Raw genomic sequence first — 25,411 nt, 5'->3', positions numbered from 1 at the left:
AAGCTGAGGCTTGAAAAGATCTTGTTTAGTGAAGTCTGCTGTCTTGTTGAATTTGGAACTCTGAGACCACCATGGAAACGAGTCCAAGCCAGCCTGCTGGAGGATGAGAAGCCAAATGGAGGCACTCAGGTCAACCTGCCAACCACTGCCAGCAGACCCACCATAACATCATGATGAGGTGAGGAGAGATAAGCAGAGCCAGGTCAGATTGGAAGAAGTGCCCAGCCAACCCAGAGAATTAAGAGCTAAATAAAAGATTGTTTTAAACTATTAAATTTTGGCTTAAGGCAAAACATAACAAATACAACCTCTTAAGAATGTAACTGTAGAGTCATGGCTCAAATCTCCTTATAACAATTTTATTCTCATTACTCTTTGCCCTGTTTCAATTTCTGGGGATGTAAAAATGGTCACCCGCCAAGATACTCTTGCAGGTCAACTTGCACTAAAGGGGTATGCCAATCCTCAACATAAAATACAAACCACATGAAGTTTTGCCAAGATGGCGGAGTAGAAGGATATGAACTCACCTTCTCTCACAAAAACAACAAAACCATAACTAACTGCTGAACCACTATCAACAACAACAACAACAAAAACACTGGAACCTACCAAAAAAGATATTGTACATCCAAAGACAAAGAAGGAGCCACTTTAAGACGGTAGGAGGGGTGCAATTGCAATAAAATCAAATCCCATACCTGCTGGGTGGGTGACCCACAAGCTGGAATATAATTATATCAAAGAGGTTCTCCCACAGGAGAGAAAGTTCTGAGCCCCACATCAGGCTCCCCAGCCTGGGGGGTCTGGCATCAGGAGGAGGAGCCCTCAGAGCATCTGGCTTTGAAGACCAGTGGAGTTTGATCGCAGGAATTCCACAGGACTGGGGGAAACAGAAAACTCCACTCTTGGAGGGTACACACAAGGGTTCATGCACACCAGAACCCAGGGGAAAAAGCAGTGACCTCATAGGATCCTGAGCCAAAACTACTTGCCGGTATTGGAGGGTCTCCTGTGGAGGCAGGGGGGTGGCTGTGGCTCACTGCAGGGACAAAGACACTGGTGGCAGTAGTTCTGGGGAGTACTCATTGGCGTGAGCCCTCCTAGAGGCCACCATTTTCTCACTAAGACCTGGCCCCACCCAACAGCCTTTAGGCTCCAGTGCTGGGACACCTCAGGCTAAACAACAAACAGGGCTGGAAAACAGCCCCACCCATCAGCAGACAGGCTGCCTAAAGTCTTCCTGAGCCCACAGCTTCCCGCTAATCACACCTCTTGACACGGCCCTGCCAACCAAAGGGACAAGACACAGCTCCACCCACCAGTGGGCAGGCACCAGTCCCTCCCACCAGGAAGCCTGCACAAGCCTCTTGGACCAGCCTCATCCACCAGGGGGAAGACAGCAGAAGCAAGAAGAATTATAATCCTGCAGCCTGCGGAACAGAAACCGCAATCACAGAAAGCTAGACAAAATGAGATGACACAGAAATATGTCCCAGATGAAGGAACAAGATGAAATCACAGAAGAACAACTAAATGAAGTGGAGATAGGCAATATACCCGAAAAAGAATTCAGAGTAATGATGGTAAAGATGATCCAAGATCTTGGAAAAAGAATGGAGGCACAGACTGAGAAGATACAAGAAATGTTTAACAAAGAGCTAGAAGATCTAAAGAACAAACAGAGATGAACAATTCAATAACTGAAATGAAAAATACACTAGAAGGAATCAACAGCAGAATAAATGAGGCAGAAGAATGAATAAGTGAGCTGAAAGACAGCACGGTGGAAATCACTGCCATAGAAAAGCAAAAAGAATGAAAAGAAATGAGGACAGTCTAAGAGACCTCTGGGACAACATTAAACACACCAACATTTGCATTATAGGGGTCCCAGAAGGAGGAGGAGAGAGAGAGAGAGAAAGGACCTGAGAAAATATTTGAAGAGATAACAGCCAAAAACTTCCCTAGCATGGGAAAGGAAACAGTCACCCAAGTCCAGGAAGTGCAGAGACTCCCAGGCAGGATAATCCAAGGAGGAACACACCAAGACACATAGTAATCAAACTGACAAAAAATAAAGACAGAAAGAAAATATTAAAAGCCACAAGGGAAAAGCAACAAATAACATACAAGGGAATATCCATAAGGTTATCAGCTGATTTTTCAGCAGAAACTCTGCAGGTCACAGGGAGTGGCATGATATACTTAAAATGATGAAAGGGAAAAACCTATAACCAAAAATATTCTTCCCAGCAAGGCTCTTGTTCAGCTTTGACAGAGAAATCAAAAGCTTTACAGACAAGCAAAAGCTAAAAGAATTCAGCACCACCAGACCAGCTTTACAACAAATGGTAAAGGAATTTCTCTACGTGGAAAAGAAAAGGCCACACATAGAAATAAGAAAATTATGAATGGAAAAGCTCACTGGTAAAGGCAAACATATAGTAAAGGTAGGAAATCATCTACACAAATATAATATCAAAACCGGCAATTGTGAGGAGAATACAAATGCAGGATATTGGAAATACATTTGAAATTAAAAGACCACCAATTGAAAACAACCTTATATATATATAGACTGCTATATCAAAACCTCATGGTAACCACAAACCGAAAACCTACAGTAAATACACACAGAAAAAGGAAAAGGAATCTAAACACAACACTAAAATTAGTCATCAAATCATAAGAGAAGAGAACAAAAGAGGAAGGGGAGAAAAAAGACCTGCAAAAACAAATCCAAAACAATTAACAAAATGGCAATAAGAACATACATATTGATAACTACCTTAAATGTAAATGGATTAAATGTTCCAACCAAAAGACATAGACTGGCTGAACGGATACAAAAACAAGATCCGTTTATATGCTGTCTACAGGAGACCCACTTCAGATCTAGGGACACATACAGACTGAAAGTGAGGGGATGGAAAAAGGTATGCCATGCAAATAGAAATCAAAAGAAAGCTGAAGTAGCAATACTCATATCAGACAAAATAGACTGTTACAAGAGACAAAGAAGGACACTACATAATGATCAAGGGATCAATCCAAGAAGAAGATATAACAATTGTAAATATATATGTATCCAATATAGGAGCACCTCAATATATAAGGTAAATGCTAGCAGCTGTAAAAGGAGAAATCGACAGTAACACAATGATAGTGGGAGAATTTAACAATCCACTTACATCAATGGACAGATCATCCAGACAGAAGATCAATGAGGAAACACAGGCCTTAAATGACAAATTAGATCAGATGGACTTAACTGATATTTATAGAACATTCCATCCAAAAGCAGCAGAATACATTTTCTTCTCAAGTGCACATGGAACATTCTCCAGGATAGATCATATCCTGGGCCACAAATCAAGCCTCAGTAAATTTAAGAAAATTGAAATCATATCAAGCATCTTTTCTGACTACAACACTATGAGACTAGAAATCAATTACAGGAAAAAATCCTGTAAAAAACACAAACACATGGAGGCTAAACAATATGTTACTAAATACTCAATGGATTACTGAAGAAATCAAAGAGGAAATCACAAAATACCTAGGAACAAATGAAAACAAAAACACGATGGTCCAAAACCTACGGGATGCAGCAAAAGCAGTTCTAAGAGGGAAGTTTATAGCAATACAATCTTACCTGAGGAAACAAGAAAAATCTCAAAGAAACAACCTAACCTCACATCTAAAGCAAATAGAGAAAGAAGAACAAACAAAACCCAAAGTTAGCCAAAGGAAAGAAGTCATAAAGATCAGAGCAGAAATAAATGAAATAGAGATGAAGAAAACAAAATCAAAGATCAATGAAGCTAAAACTTGTTTCTTTAAAAAGATAAACTAAATTGATAAACCTTTAGCCAGACTCATCAAGAAAAAAAGGGAGAGGGCTCAAATTAACAAAGTTACAAATGAAAAAGGAGACATTACAACTGATGCCACAGAAATACAAAGGATTGTAAGAGACTACTAGAAACAACCATATTCCAATAAAATGGACAACCTAGAAGAAATGGACAAATTCTTAGAAAGGTACAACCTTCCAAGACTGAACCAGGAAGAAACAGAAAATATGAACAGACCAATCACAAGTACTGAAACTGAAACAGTGATTTAAAAACTTCCAACAAACAAAAGCCCAGGACCAGATGACTTCACAGGTGCATTCCATCAAACATTTAGAGAGGAGTTAACACCAATCCTTCAGAAACTCTTCCAAAAATTTGCAGAGGGAGGAACATTCCCAAGCTTATTCTATGAGGCCACCCTGATAGCAAAACCAGAGAAAGATATCACAAAAAAAGAAAATTACAGGTCAATATCACGGATGAACATAGATGCAAAAATCCTCAACAAAATACTAGCAAACTGAATCAACAATACATTAAAAGGATCATACACCATTAAAAAGGATCATACACCGTTAAAAAGTATCATACACCATTAAAAAGGACCATACACCTAGATCAACTGGAATTTATTTCAGGGAAGCAAGGATTCTTCAATATTCGCAAATCAATCAGTGTGATAAACCACATTAACAAACTGAAGGATAAAAACCATATGATCATCTCAATAGAAGCAGGAAAAGCTTATGAGAAAATTCAACACCAATTTATGATAAAACCCTCCAGAAAGTGGGCATAGAGGGAACTTACATCAACATAATAAAGGCCATATATGACAAACCCACAGCTAACATCATTCTCAATGGTGAAAAGCTGAAAGCATTCCCTGTAAAATCAGGAACAAGGCAAGGATGTCCACTCTCACCACTTTTATTCAACATAGTTTTGGAAGTCCTAGCCATGGCAATCAGAGAAGAAAAAGAAATAAAAGGAATCCAAACCGGAAAAGAAGAAGTAAAACTGTCACTGTTTGCAGATGACATGATACTATACCTAGAAAACTCTAAAGATGCTACCAGAAAACTACTAGAGCTCATCAATGAATTTGGTAAAGTTGTGGGATACAAAATTAATACACAGAAATCTCTTGCATTTCTATACACTAACAATGAAAGATCAGAAAGAGAAATTAAGGAAGCACTCCCATTTACCATAGCATCAAAGACAATAAAATACCCAGGAATAGACCTACCTGAGGAGGCAAAAGACCTGTACTCTGAAAACTGTAAGATGCTCATGGAAGAAATTGAAGATGACACAAACAAGACAGAAAGATATACCATGTTCTTTGATTGAAAGAATCAATACTGTCAAAATGATTATACTACCCAAAGCAATCTACAGATTCAATGCAATCCCTATCAAATTACCAATGGCATTTTTCACAGAACTAGAACAAAAAATTTAAAAATTTGTGTGGAAACACGAAAGATCCAGAATAGCCTAAGCAATCCTGAGAAAGAAAAATGGAACTTGAGGAATCAGGCTCCCTGACTTCAGACTATACTGCAAAGCTAAAGTCATCAAAATGGTATGGTACTGGCACAAAAACAAAAACAACGGAACAGGATAGAAAGCTCAGAGATAAACCCATGCACTTATGGTCAATTAATCTATGGCAGAGGAAGCAAGATATACAATGGGGAAAAGACAGTCTCTTCAATAAGTGGTGCTGGAGAAACTGGACAGCTACATGTATAAGAATGAAATTAGGGACTTCCTGCATGGTCCAGTGGGTAAGACTCTGCACTCCCAATGCAGTGGGCCCAGGTTCAATCCCTGGTCAGGGAACTAGATCCCACATGCCACAACTAAGTGTTCATATGCCGCAACTAAAGATTCCACATGGTGCAACTAAAATATCCTGCATGCCATAACTATAAGATCCTGCATGCTGCAACTAAGGATCCCACATGCTGCAATGAAGGTCCCCCATGCTGCAACTAAGACCCGACACAGCCAAATAAATAAATAAATACAAAAAAAAGCTTTAAAAAAAGAATTAAATTAGAACATTCTTTAATACCATACACAAACTAAACTCAAAATGGATTAAAGACCTAAATGTGAGACCAGATACTATAAAACTCTTAGAGGAAAACATAAGCAGAAATCTTTGACACATCACAGCAATATCTTTTTTGATCCATCTCCTAGAGTAATGAAATAGAAACAAATATAAACAAATGGGACCTAATTAAACTCAAAAGCTTTTGAACAGCAAAGGAAACAATAAACAAAATGCAAAGATAACCCACAGAATGGGACAAAATATTTGCAAACAATGTGACTGACAAGGGATTAATCTCCAAAATATACAAACGTTTCATGCAGTTCAATATCAAAAAAAAACAACAATCCAATCAAAAAATGGGCAGAAGACCTAAATAGACATTTCTCCAAAGAAGACATACAGATGGTCAACATGAAAAGATGCTCAACATTGCTAATTATTAGAGAAATGCAAATCAAAACTGTAATGAGGTGTCACCTCACACCAGTCAGAATGGCCATCATCAAAAAGTCTACAAACAATAAATGCTGGAGAGGGTGTGGAGAAAAGGAAACCCTTGTACACTGTTGGTGGGAATGTAAATTGGTAAAACCACTATGGAGAACAGTATGGAGGTTCCTTAAAAAACTAATAATAGAGCTACCAAATTATCCAGCAATCCCACTTCTGGGCATATATTTGGAGAAACCCATGGTTCAAAAGGATACATGCACCCCAATGTTCACTGCAGTGCTGTTTACAATAGGCAAGATGAAGCAACCTAAATGTCCATCAATAGACAAATGGATAAAGAAGATGTGGTACATATATACAATCGAATATTACTCTGCCATTAAAAAAGCATGAAATAATGCCATTTGCAGCAACATAGATGGACAGAGAAAGACAAATATCACATGATATAGCTTACATGCAAAATCTTAAAAAATGACACAAATGAAATTATTTACAAAACAGAAACAGACTCACAGCCTTAGAAAACAAACTTATGGTTACCAAAGGGGAAAGGTTGGGAGGGAGTGATAAATTGGGAGTTTGTGATTGACATATATACACACCATTATATTTAAAATAGATAACCAACAAGGATCCACTGTAAAGCATAGGGAACTTCAGTCAGTATTCTGTAATGGGGGCAGAGTCAAGATGATGGTGTGGGAAGACGGGGAGTTTGCATCTCTCCACAACTAGAGTGACTTCCGGATGCTGGTGGGGGACCTTGATACCCAAGGAGATGGGAGGAATTCCCAAGCAAACCGGTAGGACGTGGGGGGACTGAGAGGAGAGGAGAAGTGGAGGCCGGAAAGGACCAGTGCCCCTGAGGGGTGGCTGAGATGGGGGAGGGGTTCCTACGCCTGGAGGGACCCACAGGGGCTCAGATAAGGGGGGAACGTGCCCAGCGTTTCCCCTGCCCAATGGGCGGGGGAAGTCTGCCCAGCTCTTGGGCCTGGTCCATCACCCGCAGAGGCCCCCTCTGGGCCGCGTTGGTCGTGGGAGTGTAGGACAGAGGCCAGGGGAGAATAGGAGAGGCAGGCAGGAGGGGCCTTCCAGGACCGGAGGGGCGGGAGAGGAGCAGAGGGCATTTGCCCCATCCACTCAGGCCCAGGAAGCCTGCTGGGCTCCCAGGTGGGGTCCCCCGCCCTCTGAGACCAGAGGCACAAGGCACACCTGGGCCTCTTCTGTTCTGTTCAGCCTAAGCCCCACACCCCCACACCCCCCAGGGCCTTTTCCAGCCCTGTGGGTCCTAAGCATAGGCCCCACCCACTGCCCAAACCCCACCCGTGCTTAGGTCCCGCCCTCCACAGCCAAGGCCTTTTCCCCCATTTTTTTTTTCTTTTTCTTTTTCTTTTCCTTCCTCCTCTTTTTTTACTATTGTCATACTGTTGTACCTTCTGGTTATTGATTCATCTATATTTTTATTTTTATATTCTTTCTAACATACCTGTTAGTTTCCTAGTCTAATTTTATTTTTTACTTTGTTATTGTCCTTTTTTTTTTTTTTGCCACCCCACACGGCTTGCTGGATCTTGGTTCACTAGCCGGGGGTCAGGCCGAAGCTCCTGCAGTGGGAGCTCCAAGTCCAAACCACTGGACTAACAGACAACCTCAGACCCCAGGGAATATTCATCAGAGTGAGGTCTCATGGAGGTCCTCATCTCAGCACCAAGACTCAGCTCTACCAAACAGCCTACAAACTCCAGTGTTGGAAGCCTCAGGCCAAACAACCAGTAAGACAGGAATACAATCCCACTCATAAAAAAAAAAAAATGAGATGGCAAAAAAATATGTCACAGATGAAGGAGCAAGGTAAAAACCTACAAGACCAAATAAATGAAAAGGAAATAGGCAATGTACCTGAAAAAGAATTCACAGTAATGATAGTAAATATGATCTAGAATCTCAGAAATAGAATGGAGGCACGGATTGAGAAAATACAAGAAATGTTTATCAAAGATCTAGAAGAACTAAAGAACAAACAAACAGAGATGAACAACACAATAACTGAAACGAAAAATACACTAGAAGGAATCAATAAAAGAACAACTGAGGCAGAAGAACGAATAAATGAGCTGGAAGACAAAATGGTGGAAATAACTGCCAAGGAGCAGAATAAAGAAAAAAAGAATGAAAAGAATTGAAGACAATCTCAGAGACCTCTGGGACAATACTAAACACACCAACATTCGAATTACGGGGGTCCCAGAAGAAGAAGAGAAAAGAAAGGGTCTGAGAAAATATTTGAAGAGATTATAGTGGAAAACTTCCCTAACATGAGAAAGGAAATAGTCACACACGTCCAGGAAGCACAGAGAGTCCGATACGGATAAACCCTAGGAGAAACAAACCAAGTCACGTATTGATCAAACTAACAAAAATTAAATTCAAAGAAAAAATATTAAAAGCAGCAAGGGAAAAACAAAAAATAACATACAAAGGAATCCCCATAAGGTTATCAGCTGATTTTTCAGTAGAAACTCTGCAGTCCAGAAGGGAGTGGCAGGATATACTTAAAGTGATGAAAGAGAAAAACCTACAACCAAGATTACTCTACCCAGCAAGGATCTCATTCAGACTTGATGGAGAAATCAAAAGCTTTTCAGACAAGCAAAAGCTAAGAGAATTCAGCACCACCAAACCAGCTTTACAACAAATGCTAAAGAAACTTCTTTAGGCAGGAAACACAAGAGAAGAAAAACACCCACAAAAACAAACCCAAAACAATTAAGAAAATACATATCAATAATAACCTTGAATGAAAATGGATTAAATGCGCCAACCAAAAGACACAGACTGGCTGAATGGATACAAAAACAAGACCCATATATATATATGCTGTCTACAAGAGACCCACTTCAGACCTAGGGACACCTACAGACTGAAACTGAAGGGATGGAAAAAGATACTCCATGCAAATGGAAATCAAAAGAAAGCTGGAGTAGCAATACTCATATCAGATAAAATAGACTTTAAAATAAAGACTATTACAAGAGGTAAGGAGGAATACTACATAATGATCAAGGGATCAATCCAAGAAGAAGATGTAACAACTATAAATGTTTATGCACCCAATATAGGAGCACCTCAATACATAAGGCAAATGCTAACAACCATGAAAGGAGAAATTGACAGTAACACAATAATAGTAGGGGATTTAACACCCCACTTACACCAATGGACAGATCATCCAAACAGAAAATAAATAAGGAAACACAAACTTTAATTGACACAACAGACCAGATAGATTTAACTGATATTTATAGAACATTCCACCCGAAAGTGGCAGAATACATTTTCTTTCCAGGTGCACACAGAACATTCTCCAGGATAGATGACATCTTGGGTCACAAATCAAGCCTTGGAAAATTTAAGAAAATTGAAATCATATCAAGCATCTTTTCTGACCACAATGCTAAGATACTGGAAATTAATTACAGGAAAAAGACTGTAAAAAACACAAATACATGGTGGCTAAACAGTGCACTACTAAATAACCAAGAGATCACTGAAGAAATCAAAGAAGAAATCAAAAAATACCTAGAAACAAATGACAATGAAAACACGATGGAGTCATTAACCAAGATGGCGGAGTAGAAGGACGTGCTCTCACTCCCTCTTGCGAGAGCACCAGAATCACAACTGGCTGCTGGACAATCATTGACAGGAAGACCCTGGACTTCACCAAGGAGGATACCCCACGTCCAAGGACAGAGGAGAAGCCACAGTGAGACGGTAGGAGGGGCGCAATCAGAGTAAAATCAAATCCCATAACTGCTGGGTGGGTGACTCACAGACTGGCGAACACTTATACCACAGAAGTCCACCCACTGGAGTGAAGGTTCTGAGCCCCACGTCAGGCTTCCCAACCTGGGGGTCCGGCAACGGGAGGAGGAATTCCTAGAGAATCAGACTTTGAAGTCTAGTGGGAATTGATTGCAGGACTGTGACAGGACTGGGGGAAACAGAGACCCCACTCTTGGAGGGCACACACAAAGTAATGTGTGCATCGGGACCCAGGGGAAGGAGCAGTGACCCTGGGGGAGACTGAACCAGACGTACCTGCTGGTGTTGGGGGGTCTCCTGCAGAGACAAGTGGTGGCTCTGTTTCACCGTGGGGATAAGGACACTGGCAGCAGAGGTCCTGGGAAGTTCTCCTTGGCGTGAGCCCTCCCAGAGTCTGCCATTAATCCCACCAAAGAGCACGGGTAGGCTCCAGTGTTGGGTTGCCTCAGGCAAAACAACCAACAGGGAGGGAACCCAGCCCCACCCATCAACAGTCAAGTGGATTAAGGTTTTACTGAGCTCTGACCGCCACAGCAACAGTCAGCTCTACCCACCACCAGAGCCTCCCATCAACCCTCTTAGCCTCAACCACCAGAGGGCAGACAACAGAAGCAAGAAAAACTACAATCCTGCAGCCTGTGGACCAAAAACCACAGTTACAGAAAGACAGAGAAGATGAAAAGGCAGAGGGCTATGTACCAGATGAAGGAACAAGAAAAAACCCCAGAAAAACAACTAAATGAAGTGGAGATAGGCAACCTTCCAGAAAAAGAATTCAGAATAATGATAGTGAAGATGATCCAGGACCTCGGAATAAGAATGGAGGCAAAGATTGAGAAGATGCAAGAAATGATTAACAAAGACCTAGAAGAATTAAAGAACAAACAAACAGAGATGACCAATACAATAACTGAAATGAAAACTACACTAGAAGGAATCAATAGCAGAATAACTGAGGCAGAAGAACGGATAAGTGACCTGGAAGACAGAATGGTGGAATTCACTGCTGCGGAACAGACTAAAGAAAAAAGAATGAAAAGAAATGAAGACAGCCTAAGAGACCTCTGGGACAACATTAAACGCAACAACATTCGCATTATAGGGGTCCCAGAAGGAGAAGAGAGAGAGAAAGGACCAGAGAAAATATTTGAAGAGATTATAGTCGAAAACTTCCCTAACATGGGAAAGGAAATAGCCACCCAAGTCCAGGAAGCGCAGAGAGTCCCATACAGAATAAACCCAAGGAGAAACACGCCGAGACACATAGTAATCAAAGTGGCAAAAATTAAAGACAAAGAAAAATTAATGAAAGCAGCAAGGGAAAAACGACAAATAACATACAAGGGAACCCCCATAAGGTTAACAGCTGATTTCTCAGCAGAAACTCTGCAAGCCAGAAGGGAGTGGCATGATATACTTAAAGTGATGAAAGGGAAGAACCTACAACCAAGATTACTCTACCAGGCAAGGATCTCATTTAGATTTGATGGAGAAATCAAAAGCTTTACAGACAAGCAAAAGCTAAGAGAATTCAGCACCACCAAACCAGCTCTACAACAAATGCTAAAGGAACTTCTCTAAGTGGGAAACACAAGAGAAGAAAAGGACCTACAAAAACAAACCCAAAACAATTAAGAAAATGGTCATAGGAACATACATATCGATAATTACCTTAAACGTGAATGGATTAAATGCCCCAACCAAAAGACATAGACTGGCTGAATGGATACAAAAACAAGACCCATATATATGCTGTCTACAAGAGACCCACTTCAGACCTAGGGACACATACAGACTGAAAGTGAGGGGATGGAAAAAGATATTCCATGCAAATGGAAATCAAAAGAAAGCTGGAGTAGCTATACTCATATCAGATAAAATAGACTTTAAAATAAAGAATGTTACAAGAGACAAGGAAGGACACTACATAATGATCCAGGGATCAATCCAAGAAGAAGATATAACAATTATAAATATATATGCACCCAACATAGGAGCACCTCAATACATAAGGCAACTGCTAACAGCTATAAAAGAGGAAATCGACAGTAACACAATAATAGTGGGGGACTTTAACACCTCACTTACGCCAATGGACAGATCATCCAAAATGAAAATAAATAAGGAAACAGAAGCTTTAAATGACACAATAGACCAGATAGATTTAATTGATATATATAGGACATTCCATCCAAAAACGGCAGATTACACGTTCTTCTCAAGTGCACACGGAACATTCTCCAGGATAGATCACATCTTGGGTCACAAATCAAGCCTCAGTAAATTTAAGAAAATTGAAATCATATCAAGCATCTTTTCTGACCACAACACTATGAGATTAGAAATGAATTACAGGGAAAAAAACGTAAAAAAGACAAACACATGGAGGCTAAACAATACGTTACTAAATAACCAAGAGATCACTGAAGAAATCAAACAGGAAATAAAAAAATACCTAGAGACAAATGACAATGAAAACACGACGACCCAAAACCTATGGGATGCAGCAAAAGCGGTTCTAAGAGGGAAGTTTATAGTTATACAAGCCTACCTAAAGAAACAAGAAAAATCTCAAGTAAACAATCTAACCTTACACCTAAAGAAACTAGAGAAAGAAGAACAAACAAAACCCAAAGTTAGCAGAAGGAAAGAAATCATAAAGATCAGAGCAGAAATAAATGAAATAGAAACAAAGAAAACAATAGCAAAGATCAATAAAACTAAAAGTTGGTTCTTTGAGAAGATAAACAAAATTGATAAGCCATTAGCCAGACTCATCAAGAAAAAGAGGGAGAGGACTCAAATCAATAAAATCAGAAATGAAAAAGGAGAAGTTACAACAGACACCGCAGAAATACAAAACATCCTAAGAGACTACTACAAGCAACTTTATGCCAATAAAATGGACAACCTGGAAGAAATGGACAAATTCTTAGAAAGGTATAACCTTCCAAGACTGAATCAGGAAGAAACAGAAAATATCAACAGACCAATCACAAGTAATGAAATTGAAACTGTGATTAAAAATCTTCCAACAAACAAAAGTCCAGGACCAGATGGCTTCACAGGTGAATTCTATCAAACATTTAGAGAAGAGCTAACACCCATCCTTCTCAAACTCTTCCAAAAAATTGCAGAGGAAGGAACTCTCCCAAACTCATTCTATGAGGCCACCATCACCCTGATACCAAAACCAGACAAAGACACTACAAAAAAAGAAAATTACAGACCAATATCACTGATGAATATAGATGCAAAAATCCTCAACAAAATACTAGCAAACAGAATCCAACAACACATTAAAAGGATCATACACCACGATCAAGTGGGATTTATCCCAGGGATGCAAGGATTCTTCAATATACGCAAATCAATCAATGTGATACACCATATTAACAAATTGAAGAAGAAAAACCATATGATCATCTCAATAGATGCAGAAAAAGCTTTTGACAAAATTCAACACCCATTTCTGATAAAAACTCTCCAGAAAGTGGGCATAGAGGGAACCTACCTCAACATAATAAAGGCCATATATGACAAACCCACAGCAAACATCATTCTCAATGGTGAAAAACTGAAAGCATTTCCTCTAAGATCAGGAACGAGACAAGGATGTCCACTCTCACCACTATTATTCAACATAGTTCTGGAAGTCCTAGCCACGGCAATCAGAGAAGAAAAAGAAATAAAAGGAATACAAATTGGGAAAGAAGAAGTAAAACTGTCACTGTTTGCGGATGACATGATACTATACATAGAGGATCCTAAAACTGCCACCAGAAAACTGCTAGAGCTAATTAATGAATATGGTAAAGTTGCAGGTTACAAAATTAATGCACAGAAATCTCTTGCATTCCTATACACTAATGATGAAAAATCTGAAAGAGAAATTATGGAAACACTCCCATTTACCATTGCAACAAAAAGAATAAAATATCTAGGAATAAACCTACCTAGGGAGACAAAAGACCTGTATGCAGAAAACTATAAGACACTGATGAAAGAAATTAAAGATGATACCAACAGATGGAGAGATATACCATGTTCTTGGATTGGAAGAATCAACATTGTGAAAATGAGTATACTACCCAAAGCAATCTACAGATTCAATGCAATCCCTATCAAATTACCAATGGCATTTTTTACGGAGCTAGAACAAATCATCTTAAAATTTGTATGGAGACACAAAAGACCCCGAATAGCCAAAGCAGTCTTGAGGCAAAAAAATGGAGCTGGAGGAATCAGACTCCCTGACTTCAGACTATACTACAAAGCTACAGTAATCAAGACAATATGGTACTGGCACAAAAACAGAAACATAGATCAATGGAACAAGATAGAAAGCCCAGAGATTAACCCACGCACCTATGGTCAACTAATCTATGACAAAGGAGGCAAAGATATACAATGGAGAAAAGACAGTCTCTTCAATAAGTGGTGCTGGGAAAACTGGACAGCCACATGTAAAAGAATGAAATTAGAATACTCCCTAACACCATACACAAAAATAAACTCAAAATGGATTAGAGACCTAAATGTAAGACTGGACACTATAAAACTCTTAGAGGAAAACATAGGAAGAACACTCTTTGACATAAATCACAGCAAGATCTTTTTCGACCCACCTCCTAGAGTAATGGAAATAAAAACAGAAATAAACAAGTGGGACCTAATGAAACTTCAAAGCTTTTGCACAGCAAAGGAAACCATAAACAAGACGAAAAGACAACCCTCAGAATGGGAGAAAATATTTGCAAATGAATCAACGGACAAAGGATTAATCTCCAAAATATATAAACAGCTCATTCAGCTCAATATCAAAGAAACAAACACCCCAATCCAAAAATGGGCAGAAGACCTAAATAGACATTTCTCCAAAGAAGACATACAGACGGCCACGAAGCACATGAAAAGATGCTCAACATCACTAATTATTAGAGAAATGCAAATCAAAACTACAATGAGGTATCACCTCACTCCTGTTAGAATGGGCATCATCAGAAAATCTACAAACAACAAATGCTGGAGAGGGTGTGGAGAAAAGGGAACCCTCTTGCACTGTTGGTGGGAATGTAAATTGATACAGCCACTATGGAGAACAATATGGAGGTTCCTTAAAAAACTAAAAATAGAATTACCATATGACCCAGCAATCCCACTACTGGGCATATACCCAGAGAAAACCGTAATTCAAAAAGACACGTGCACCCGAATGTTCATTGCAGCACTATTTACAATAGCCAGGTCATGGAAGCAACCTAAATGCCCATCAACAGACGAATGGATAAAGAAGTTGTGGTACATATATACAATGGAATATTACTCAGCCATAAAAAGGAACGAAATTGAGCCATTTGTTGAGAAGTGGATGGATCTAGAGACTGTCATACAGAGTGAAGTAAGTCAGAAAGAGAAAAACAAATATCGTATATTAATGCATGTATGTGGAACCTAGAAAAATGGTACAGATGAGCCAGATTGCAGGGCAGAAGTTGAGACACAGATGTAGAGAATGGACATATGGACACCAAGGGGGGAAAACTGCGATGAGGTGGGGATGGTGGTGTGCTGAATTGGGCGATTGGGATTGACATGTATACACTGATGTGTATAAAACTGATGCCTAATAAGAACCTGCAGTATAAAAAAACAAACAAAACAACTAATACTAAACTTTCATTGGGTTATTTGTATGGAAATATGTTAATATAAATGTTTCAGACATTACATGAAATTTCTAAAAATCTTATATTTGTATTTGTATGGAAATATGTATGGAAATATGTTAATATAAATGTTTCAGACATTACATGAAATTTCTAAAAATCTTATATTTGTATTTGTATGGAAATATGTATGGAAATATGTTAATATAAATGTTTCAGACATTACATGAAATTTCTAAAAATCTTATATTTGTATTTGTATGGAAATATGTATGGAAATATGTTAATATAAATGTTTCAGACATTACATGAAATTTCTAAAAATCTTATATTTGTATTTGTATGGAAATATGTATGGAAATATGTTAATATAAATGTTTCAGACATTACATGAAATTTCTAAAAATCTTATATTTGTATTTGTATGGAAATATGTATGGAAATATGTTAATATAAATGTTTCAGACATTACAGGAAATTTCTAAAAATCTTATATTTGTATTTGTATGGAAATATGTATGGAAATATGTTAATATAAATGTTTCAGACATTACAGGAAATTTCTAAAAATGTTATATTTGTATTTGTATGGAAATATGTATGGAAATATGTTAATATAAATGTTTCAGACATTACATGAAATTTCTAAAAATCTTATATTTGTATTTGTATGGAAATATGTATGGAAATATGTTAATATAAATGTTTCAGACATTACATGAAATTTCTAAAAATCTTATATTTGTATTTGTATGGAAATATGTATGGAAATATGTTAATATAAATGTTTCAGACATTACATGAAATTTCTAAAAATCTTATATTTGTATTTGTATGGAAATATGTATGGAAATATGTTAATATAAATGTTTCAGACATTACAGGAAACGTCTAAAAATCTTATATGTTCTGGTATAATGTTATAAGTAATAATCCTAGTTATTACTTTAAAATGTATATCTCAGAAATAACTAATTTTCTTGTCAACTGCATTATTATGAACTTTCATCAAATCTTTAACCATGGTCATTTTTAAGTCTTTTGTCATTTACAGACAGTTCTGGGTGTACTCTGATGATTTTGCAAATATGTTCCTATAAAAGGGTTTCATCTTCAAGAAATTCATGGAAAAGACTCTGACAAGTACAGGTTTCTGGTAACTGACTGTACTGCTGAACTGAATGAATAAGCATTTTCAGAACTCTAATGAAAAACTGATGAACTCATAAAAGTGCTAACAAAAGATCAAGATGAAAAAAAAAAGAAATTAATTACATGGGACTGAGCAAACTGATGAGGATGAGTATAATTTTTGTGACTTTCTGTCTGAATTAAAAAAAAAATCCCACAAGGACTCAGAGGAAAAGAATATACAAATCAATTTTCACTGCAAAGTAAAGGAGCTGTTACAGTGGAGGATTACTGGACTGAATGTCAATATTATGACATAGTATAACTGTGTTTCATGTTTGGTAATTGCAATCATTGTTGCTTTTGTTGTGGTCATCCATGTACAATGCTTGGTGTCAGTCTATTTATCTCTTGTAAAAATAAAATACAGTGTGTGTGTGTGGAAAAAAAAATAAAAACATTCAGTCAAATACAAAGTTTTAAGAAAAAAAAAAAAAAAAAAAGAAAACACGATGACCCAAAACCTATGGGACACAGCAAAAGCAGTTCCAAGAGGAAAATTTGTAGCAATTCAATCTCACCTCAAGAAACAAGGAAAATCTCAAACAAACAATCTAACCCTACATCTAAAGCAACTAGAGAAAGAAGAATGAAGAAAACCCAAAGTCAGTAGAAGGAAAGAAATCATAAAGATCAGAGCAGAAATAAATAAAATAGAAATGAAGAAAACAATGGCAAAGATCAGTAAAACTAAAAGCTGGTTCTTTGAGAAGATAAACAAAATTGATAAACCTTTAGCCAGCTTCATCAAGAAAAAAAGGGAGAGGATGCAAATCAATAAAATTAGAAATGAAAAAGGTGAAAGCACAACTGACATTGCAGAAATACAAAGGATTATAAGAGACTACTACAAACAACTATATGCCAATAAAATGGACAACCATGAAGAAATGGACAATTCTTGGAAATTTTGAATTTTGGACAATTTTCCAAGACTGAACGTGGAAGAATTAGAAAATATAAACAGACCTATCCCAAGTAATGAAATTGAAACTGTAATTAAGAATCTTCCAAAAAACAGAAGTCCAGGACTTCTTCTGTGAAGAAGGATGGCTTCACAGGTGAATTCTATCAAACATTTATGGAAGATCTGACACCAATTCTTCTCAAACTCTTCCAAAAAACTGCAGAGGGAGAAACACTACCAAATTCATTCTACAAAGCCACCATCACCCTGATACCAAAACCAGACAAATATATCACAAAAAAAGAAAATTATGGACCAATATCACTGATGAACATTGATGCAAAAATCCTCAAAAAATACTAGCAAACAGAATCCAACAACATATTAAAAGGATCATACAATATGATCAAGTGGGATTTATCCCAGGGATGCAAGGATTCTTCAACATATGCAAATCAATCAATGTGATACACCATATTAACAAATTAAGGAATAAAAACCATATGATCATCTCAATAGATGCAGAAAAAGCTTTTGACAAAATTCAACACCCATTTATGATAAAAAAAAACTCTCTAGAAAACGGGCATAGAGGGAACCTACCGCAACATAATAAAGACCATATATGACAAACCCACAGCAAACATCATACTCAGTGATGAAAAACTGAAAGCATTTCCACTAAGATCAGGAACAAGGCAAGGATGTCCACTCTCACCACTCTTATTCAACATAGTTTTGGAAGCCCTAGCCACAGCAATCAGAGAAGAAAAAGAAATAAAAGGAATACAAATTGGAAAGGAAGAAGTAAAACTGTCACTGTTTGCAGATGACATGATACTATACATAGAAAATCCTAAAGATGCCACCAGAAAACTACTAGAACGAATCAGTGAATTTGGTAAGTTGCAGGACACAAAATTAATGCACAGAAATCTCTGGCATTCCTATACACTAACAACGAAAAATCAGGAAGAGAAATTAAGGAAACAATCCCACTTACCATCGCAACAAAAGGAATAAAACAACTAGGAATAAACCTACCTAAGGAGGCGAAAGATTTGTACTCAGAAAACTATAAAACACTGATGAAAGAAATAAAAGATGACATAAACAGATGTAGAAATATACCATGTTCTTGGATTGGAAGAATCAACACTGTGAAAATGACTATACTGCCCAAAGCAATCAAACTACCCATGGCATTCTTCACAGAATTAGAACAAAAAATGTTACAATTCATATGGAAACACAAAAGACCCCGAGTAGCTGAAGCAATCTTGAGAAAGAAAAACGGAGCTGGAGGAATCAGGCTCCCTGACTTCAAACTATACCACAAAGCTATAGTAATCAAGACAGTATGGTACTGGCACAAAAATAGAAATACAGATCAATGGAACAGGATAGAAAGCCCAGAGATAAACCCATGCACATATAGTCACCCAGTCTACAAAAAAGGAGGCAAGAACATACAATGGAGAAAAGACAGCCTCTTCAATAAGTGGTGCTGGGAAAACTGGACAGCTACATGTAGAAGAATGAAATTAGAACACTATCTAACACCATACACAAAAATAAACTCCAAATGGATTAAAGACCTAAATGTAAGACTAGATACTATAAAACTCTTAGAGGAAAACATAAGAAAAACACTCTTTGACATAAACCACAGCAAGATCTTTTTTGACTCACCTCCTAGAATAATGAAAATAAAAAACAAAAATAAACAAATTGGACCTAATTAAACGTAAAAGCTTTTGCACAGCAAAGGAAACCATAAACAAGATGAAAAAACAACCCTCAGAATGGGAGAAAATATTTGCACATGAAACAACTGACAAAGGATTAATCTCCAAAATATACAAACAGCTCATGGAACTCAATATCAAAAAAACAAACAATGCAATCCAAAAATGGGCAGAAGACCTAAAGAGACATTTCTCCAAAGAAGACATACAGATGGCCAAGAGGCACATGAAAAGATGCTCAACATCACTAATTATTAGAGAAATGCAAATCAAAGCTACAATGAGGTATCAACTGACACCAGTCAGAATGGCCATTATCAAAAAATCTAGAAACAATAAATGCTGGAAAGGGTGTGGAGAAAAGGGAACCCTCTTGCACTGTTGGTGGGAATGTAAATTGATACAGCCACTATGGAGAACAGTATGGAGGTTCCTTAAAAAACTAAAAATAGAACTACCACATGACCCAGCAATCCCACTATTGGGCATACACCCTGAGAAAACCATAATTCAAAAAGAGACATGTACCACAATGTTCATTGCAGCACTATTTACAATAGCCAAGACATGGAAGCAACCTAAATGTCCATCGACAGATGAATGGATAAAGAAGATGTGGCACATATATACAATGGAATATTATTCAGTCATAAAAAGAAATGTAATTGAGTTATTTGTAGTGAGGTGGATGGACCTAGAGTCTGTCATATAGAGTGAAGTAAGTCAGAAAGAGAAAAACAAATACCATATGGTAACACATATATATGGAATAAAAAAAAAAATGGTTCTGAAGAACCTAGGGGCAGGACAGGAATAAAGATGCAGATGTAGAGAATGGACTTGAGGACACAGGGAGGGGGAAGGGTAAGCTGGGACGAAGTGAGAGAGTGGCACGGACATATATATACTACCAAATGTAAAATAGACAGCTAGTGGGAAGCAGCCGCATAGCACAGGGAGATCAGCTTGGTGCTTTGCGACGACCTAGAGGGGTGGGATAGGGAGGGTGGGAGGGAGGCTCAAGAGGGCGGGGATATGGGGATATATGTATGCATATGGCTGATTCACTTTGTTGTACAACAGAAACTAACACAGTACTGTGAAGCAATTATACTCCAATAAAGATGTATTAAAAAAATATATTCTGTAATAACCTAAATGGGAAAAGAATTTGAAAAAGAATAGATATATGTATATGTAGAACTGAATCACTTTGCTGTCCACCTCTGCTGTAACACAACATTGTAAATCAACTATACTCCAATATAAAATAAAAATTTTAAAAATAAAATGAAATAAAAACCACACAATTAAAATATACCCCATATAAGCTTCTATAAATAAATTAGGGAATATGAATATGAGATTTATTTGCTCAGTGAAGAGTCCAGTTAGATCCTGGGGAAAGAAATTTGCAACTTTAATGATGGCAGAGGAAGTCAATTTCAGATACATGAGGCTGAGGTTTAGTAGCAGATACTAAAATGAACAGATCTGGGGGTTTCAGTTGACCTTAAATTCAATATACATCAGTGGTGTGAAGTGGCTTCTCGGGAAGTTCATTCAATATCAGTCACATTAAAGAAATGTAGTCCTTGCTGTATTTGGCAGACCTTGAGAAGTATGGTCTGTTTTGGGTAGTAGGCTTTAGGAATGATAGTGACAAACCAGAAAGGATCAAGGAAGAAGACTTCAGGATGATTATACAAGTTGGAATCATTTCAGATGAGGCCCAGTTTAAGGACCTGCAATATAACTGTGTATGTGGGGCAGACCTGGCTACAAGTATGTGAAAGGCAGCCACCGGCAAAAGCAACCACAAAGAGCTCATCAAACCCCATGAAGACAAATCTAAAACCAACAAGTGTAAGTTAAAGGTTTGAGGTCAAACATTTTCTAAACTCACAGAGCAATTCAACATCAGAATGGCTTCTCTGTGGAACAGGAAGCCTGGAAGAAAAGTTCAAGAAGTGGAGGCTGGAGTGGCATTAGACATGGACACTGGGGAGGGAGTGTTGTCCTGTTTGGGCCAGAGGGCTCTCCGGGCTCCTTCAGCCGAGTCCCTCCTTTCCTGCTGCTAGTGAGCCTTCTTCCTTTGGGAATGCTTAGCTGGGTTGAGCTAAGGTTTTATAAATTAGCCATGGGTAAGCTGTCACAATTAGAGGTAACGCAGCGTCCACCTGCTCCCAAATTACAAACCTTACTGAAGTCAAGACGTACCTTCTCCCTTGTTAAACCTAACCTCTGAGGATTGTCACACTCATGTCAGAGCCATGCCAAATTTTAGCCGTGACAGCTTGCTCTTTCATTGGCTCTCAAATTGATTTATAGGCACAAGCCAGTAGTCTTCTCAGATGTGTAAGATAAGCTTGCAGGATTGCCTTTTTCCTTCCGGGTCAGTGCTTCCACTCTGGGGTCACCAGGCTCCCTTTCTCCCCCATATCCCACCGCTTCCCTCACTCTACCCTCCCTCTTCATGCCATGCTGCTGAAGGGAGAACTCTCATTACTGGCTCAAGGAAGGTCATTTTCGGCCTTTGTAGGTATCTCAATTGCCTGTGTCTGTTCTGCCTGCCCCATGGCATGTCCTGGGGTGAGAGCATGGCGAGGAATCTGAGAAGGGTGTTGGGAGATTGGGCCTCCTACCTTGACAGGTGAAGCATCTGATGTGGAAATGGTTATTGTGGACGCGAACCACCTCCCCTTTGCAGGTGTCTCCACATCGATAGCACTGGATGACACTGGAGCTGCCCCGGGGATTGTAAGGGTTCTGCTGATAAGGAACTGTAAAGAGAAACAAAGAGATCACCATCCAGAAGGTCCTTATTCTTTAAAAAGTCTGCCACAAGACATGATTATAATCTTAACTGGCAGGAAAAGCAGAAAGGGTGAAAATGATTAGCAAAATACCTTCAATACATCATCAGGCTGAGTATGCCAAGCTAAGACATCTTTAGAAGGTGAGTGGCATTAAGATATGAGTCCATAAATCTCCTTAAGTAGGCAGAGACTTATGAGCGAGCATAACCTTTTCTTGCAATAATGGAGGCCAAATTCACGAATGAAGAAAAATAAAAGAGGAAGTTGAGTATTTCAAGGTAAATGATCCAGAAATACTATTTCTTGGGAGATCTCTGGATCAATACCAGGCCCCAAACAAAGGGAATTTAGGTCTTGCCATTGACTCCAGGGTCTCAAGGAAATGGGTGGCTGACTCAGCCTCCAAATGGCCCTTTTTGTTGAGCAAGATACAGCCCCTCTCTGCACCTCAGTTTACACATCTATAAAATGAGGATGGACAGTGGTAGCTGACTTTCTATAAAGGCATGAAGGGAGGCACTCTAGTTGGAAGGAAGTTGATGAGGCGACTCACCTTACAACTGCCTTTGAACAGCACTTCCCATAACATTGAGAAAATGTCACATGTGTATAGTTAAGAAGAAAGAGCTGGTGGAGACTATGAAGGGGCTGAAGTCACTGGGATTGCAGTGCTATGGTCAGCATTTGATGATGCTGTAGACCTATACTTGCCTTTTGAGGCTACTGATCTCTTGCTTAGATTTTCTCATGGCTACTTTTCTAGATTTCCTTTCCCTGAAATATACTTTGCTTGACCATTCTATAATCTGGTCATCTAGCATTTAATAATAGTAGGCACCTGCCTAGAACATAAAATTTCAGGGTTGGAAGGGATATTAGTAGCTGTCTGGTCCAACCTCATTATATATAAACTGTTGAGATAACTTTGCCTGTGAGGAACCCAATCTTCTCTCTTGGAGGAAGTCCCTAGAGGCCCCAGGGAGAGCACCACTCAATTCCTCAATTTTTACTCAAGGCTGTAGCAATAGTCCACAAACTTCTGCTCATACCCTATTAGGATAAGGCTCACTTTTGTCCTAACTATAAGGATGACCACTTGATTGGAGGGGAATTGGTGTCTAGCATTTAGACATGTAGACTTACTGGCTAAACTCTGAATAAGCATAATATAAGTTAACCTGGACTCACAGAAACCTTGAACTGCCAAGGAACCTAGAGGTCACCTAGTTCAAGGGTTCTTGACCTAGTGTGGTAGTTGTTGTGTCTGTTCACTGAAATTTCAATCTTTTATTCTTGGCACGTGGTGTCTTGCTTGGCAATGAAATGTGAATGGAAACTGTGTGTCACTTCCAACTGGAAGCCCTAGGAGCCAGTATGGTATCTGCCATATTGCCTTCCCATAGCCCAGCAGCCAGTGATACCCCCAGATGGTGTGCAGGATGCATCAGCTTGGATCCCTGGCTGAGAAGTCCTGGAGCAGAGCTCTAAGCTAACCCAGGATGAACATCTATCACGAGCCAGGAGGAATATTTGATGGCATATCTTCTAAGATTTTTTGTTACTGTAGCATACCTGACTGATACACCTGAGATCTAATATTTCTCTCTAATGAAATATAAAATTTGGTGTTATATACATTATCCTACAGCTTTTTTCAGATTCTCAAAGATGATCTCCATAACTGATCTCATCCACCCTCCTCCTTTTAAAGTCAAGGAATAGGAAAGCAGGACTTTCGATTACCTCCCACATCTTGAATCATAAGTGCACGGTAGGGCAAAGAGCCGGTTGCTTAGCCCTGAAACTACTATTGCTGACAAATTTGCTATCTGAGGTACGAGAAAAATACCTTTCTTACAGTCTTTCTCTCAAGGAGTTCATGCCCCTTATTTAACTTTTTTTTTTCTGTCTTAAATTTAAGACAAAAGTTAAAAGAGTTAGCTAGTTAACTAAAATATTAATTAACTCAGTAAACGGGTTAATACATGTAAAGCATTTCAAAACCTGCATGAAGTGCTCCACAAATGAATCCAGTGCTCCACTGGTATCATGACCATCACATCCTCCCCAAAGCTCAGAGCAATCTTTCCCCACCCCCAGAATGTCCACAAACATTCTCCTTAGTCCTGTCTCCTTTGCTTCTTTTTCTGATTCCTGCTTAATGTCCCCTGGAATATATTTCACCCTCCCATCTCCCCCCTCCCCCCAATTTTGGAGAAAAATATAGATTCTATTTATATGAGCAGTGTAATGATCTACTACTGTTAAGGGAAACAAAGCCGTGAGTCTGAAAATAAAATAGGAACAAATAGTATAATCATCACCATCAATAACGAGAGTTCTTGAAAGTATCCAAAGTCCCTCCAGAATCACTACACAAACTTTCATCTACCTCTTCTAATTGATCCCACCTTATTGCTCAAGAGCCAGCAAGATCAATTAAATTTTTCATAATTTGATTTTCTGGGGAGATGGATTAGTGATCACGGTTTTCAGTCAAAACTCAATCTTTGAACCATTCAAATAAAAAGCCATAAAATCAGAGTGAGGGGATGGATTGGGAAAACAGACCTTCTGGGACAGAGTACCCATGGGCTCCCAGCCCTAACTCTACTGCTTCCTTCAGGATGAGGGCGCTGTTATGGTGATGCTGACTGTGACCAGAGTCCACAAATGTCTGACGTTTATAAATAGTCCCATAAACAGAAATGCACGCATCGTTGGTGTGAGTTCTTCCAGATTGCTGATGTAAGCCGTGACTATAAAAGGTCAGTGGTGTAGCATGATTTGAGCTTACAGACATGTAAAGACCTTTCCTTATCCAGAAATGCCAATAGGAACTCTGGGGATCAAGGGAAG

At 38.6% G+C, this 25,411-nt stretch overlaps 1 protein-coding gene across 2 annotated transcripts in view; it reads right to left on the bottom strand.

Moving 5' to 3' along the window:
* Nucleotides 1-25,411, bottom strand: part of ABLIM3 (actin binding LIM protein family member 3) — a 154,259-nt gene that overhangs the window by 90,315 nt on the left and 38,533 nt on the right. For both annotated transcript variants that reach the window (XR_009007071.1, XM_007188691.2), the window contains exon 3: nt 22,379-22,516. Coding sequence is in view for 1 of the 2 variants with exons in the window: in XM_007188691.2 (XP_007188753.1) it covers nt 22,379-22,516 (138 nt within the window). In the remaining variant the exon portion in view is untranslated. The remainder of the gene's footprint in view (nt 1-22,378; nt 22,517-25,411) is intronic.

The sequence above is a fragment of the Balaenoptera acutorostrata genome, chromosome 2 (assembly GCF_949987535.1).
Source record: "Balaenoptera acutorostrata chromosome 2, mBalAcu1.1, whole genome shotgun sequence".
NCBI classification, from domain to species: domain Eukaryota; kingdom Metazoa; phylum Chordata; class Mammalia; order Artiodactyla; family Balaenopteridae; genus Balaenoptera; species Balaenoptera acutorostrata.
This window is presented reverse-complemented; position numbering and strand designations above follow the sequence as displayed.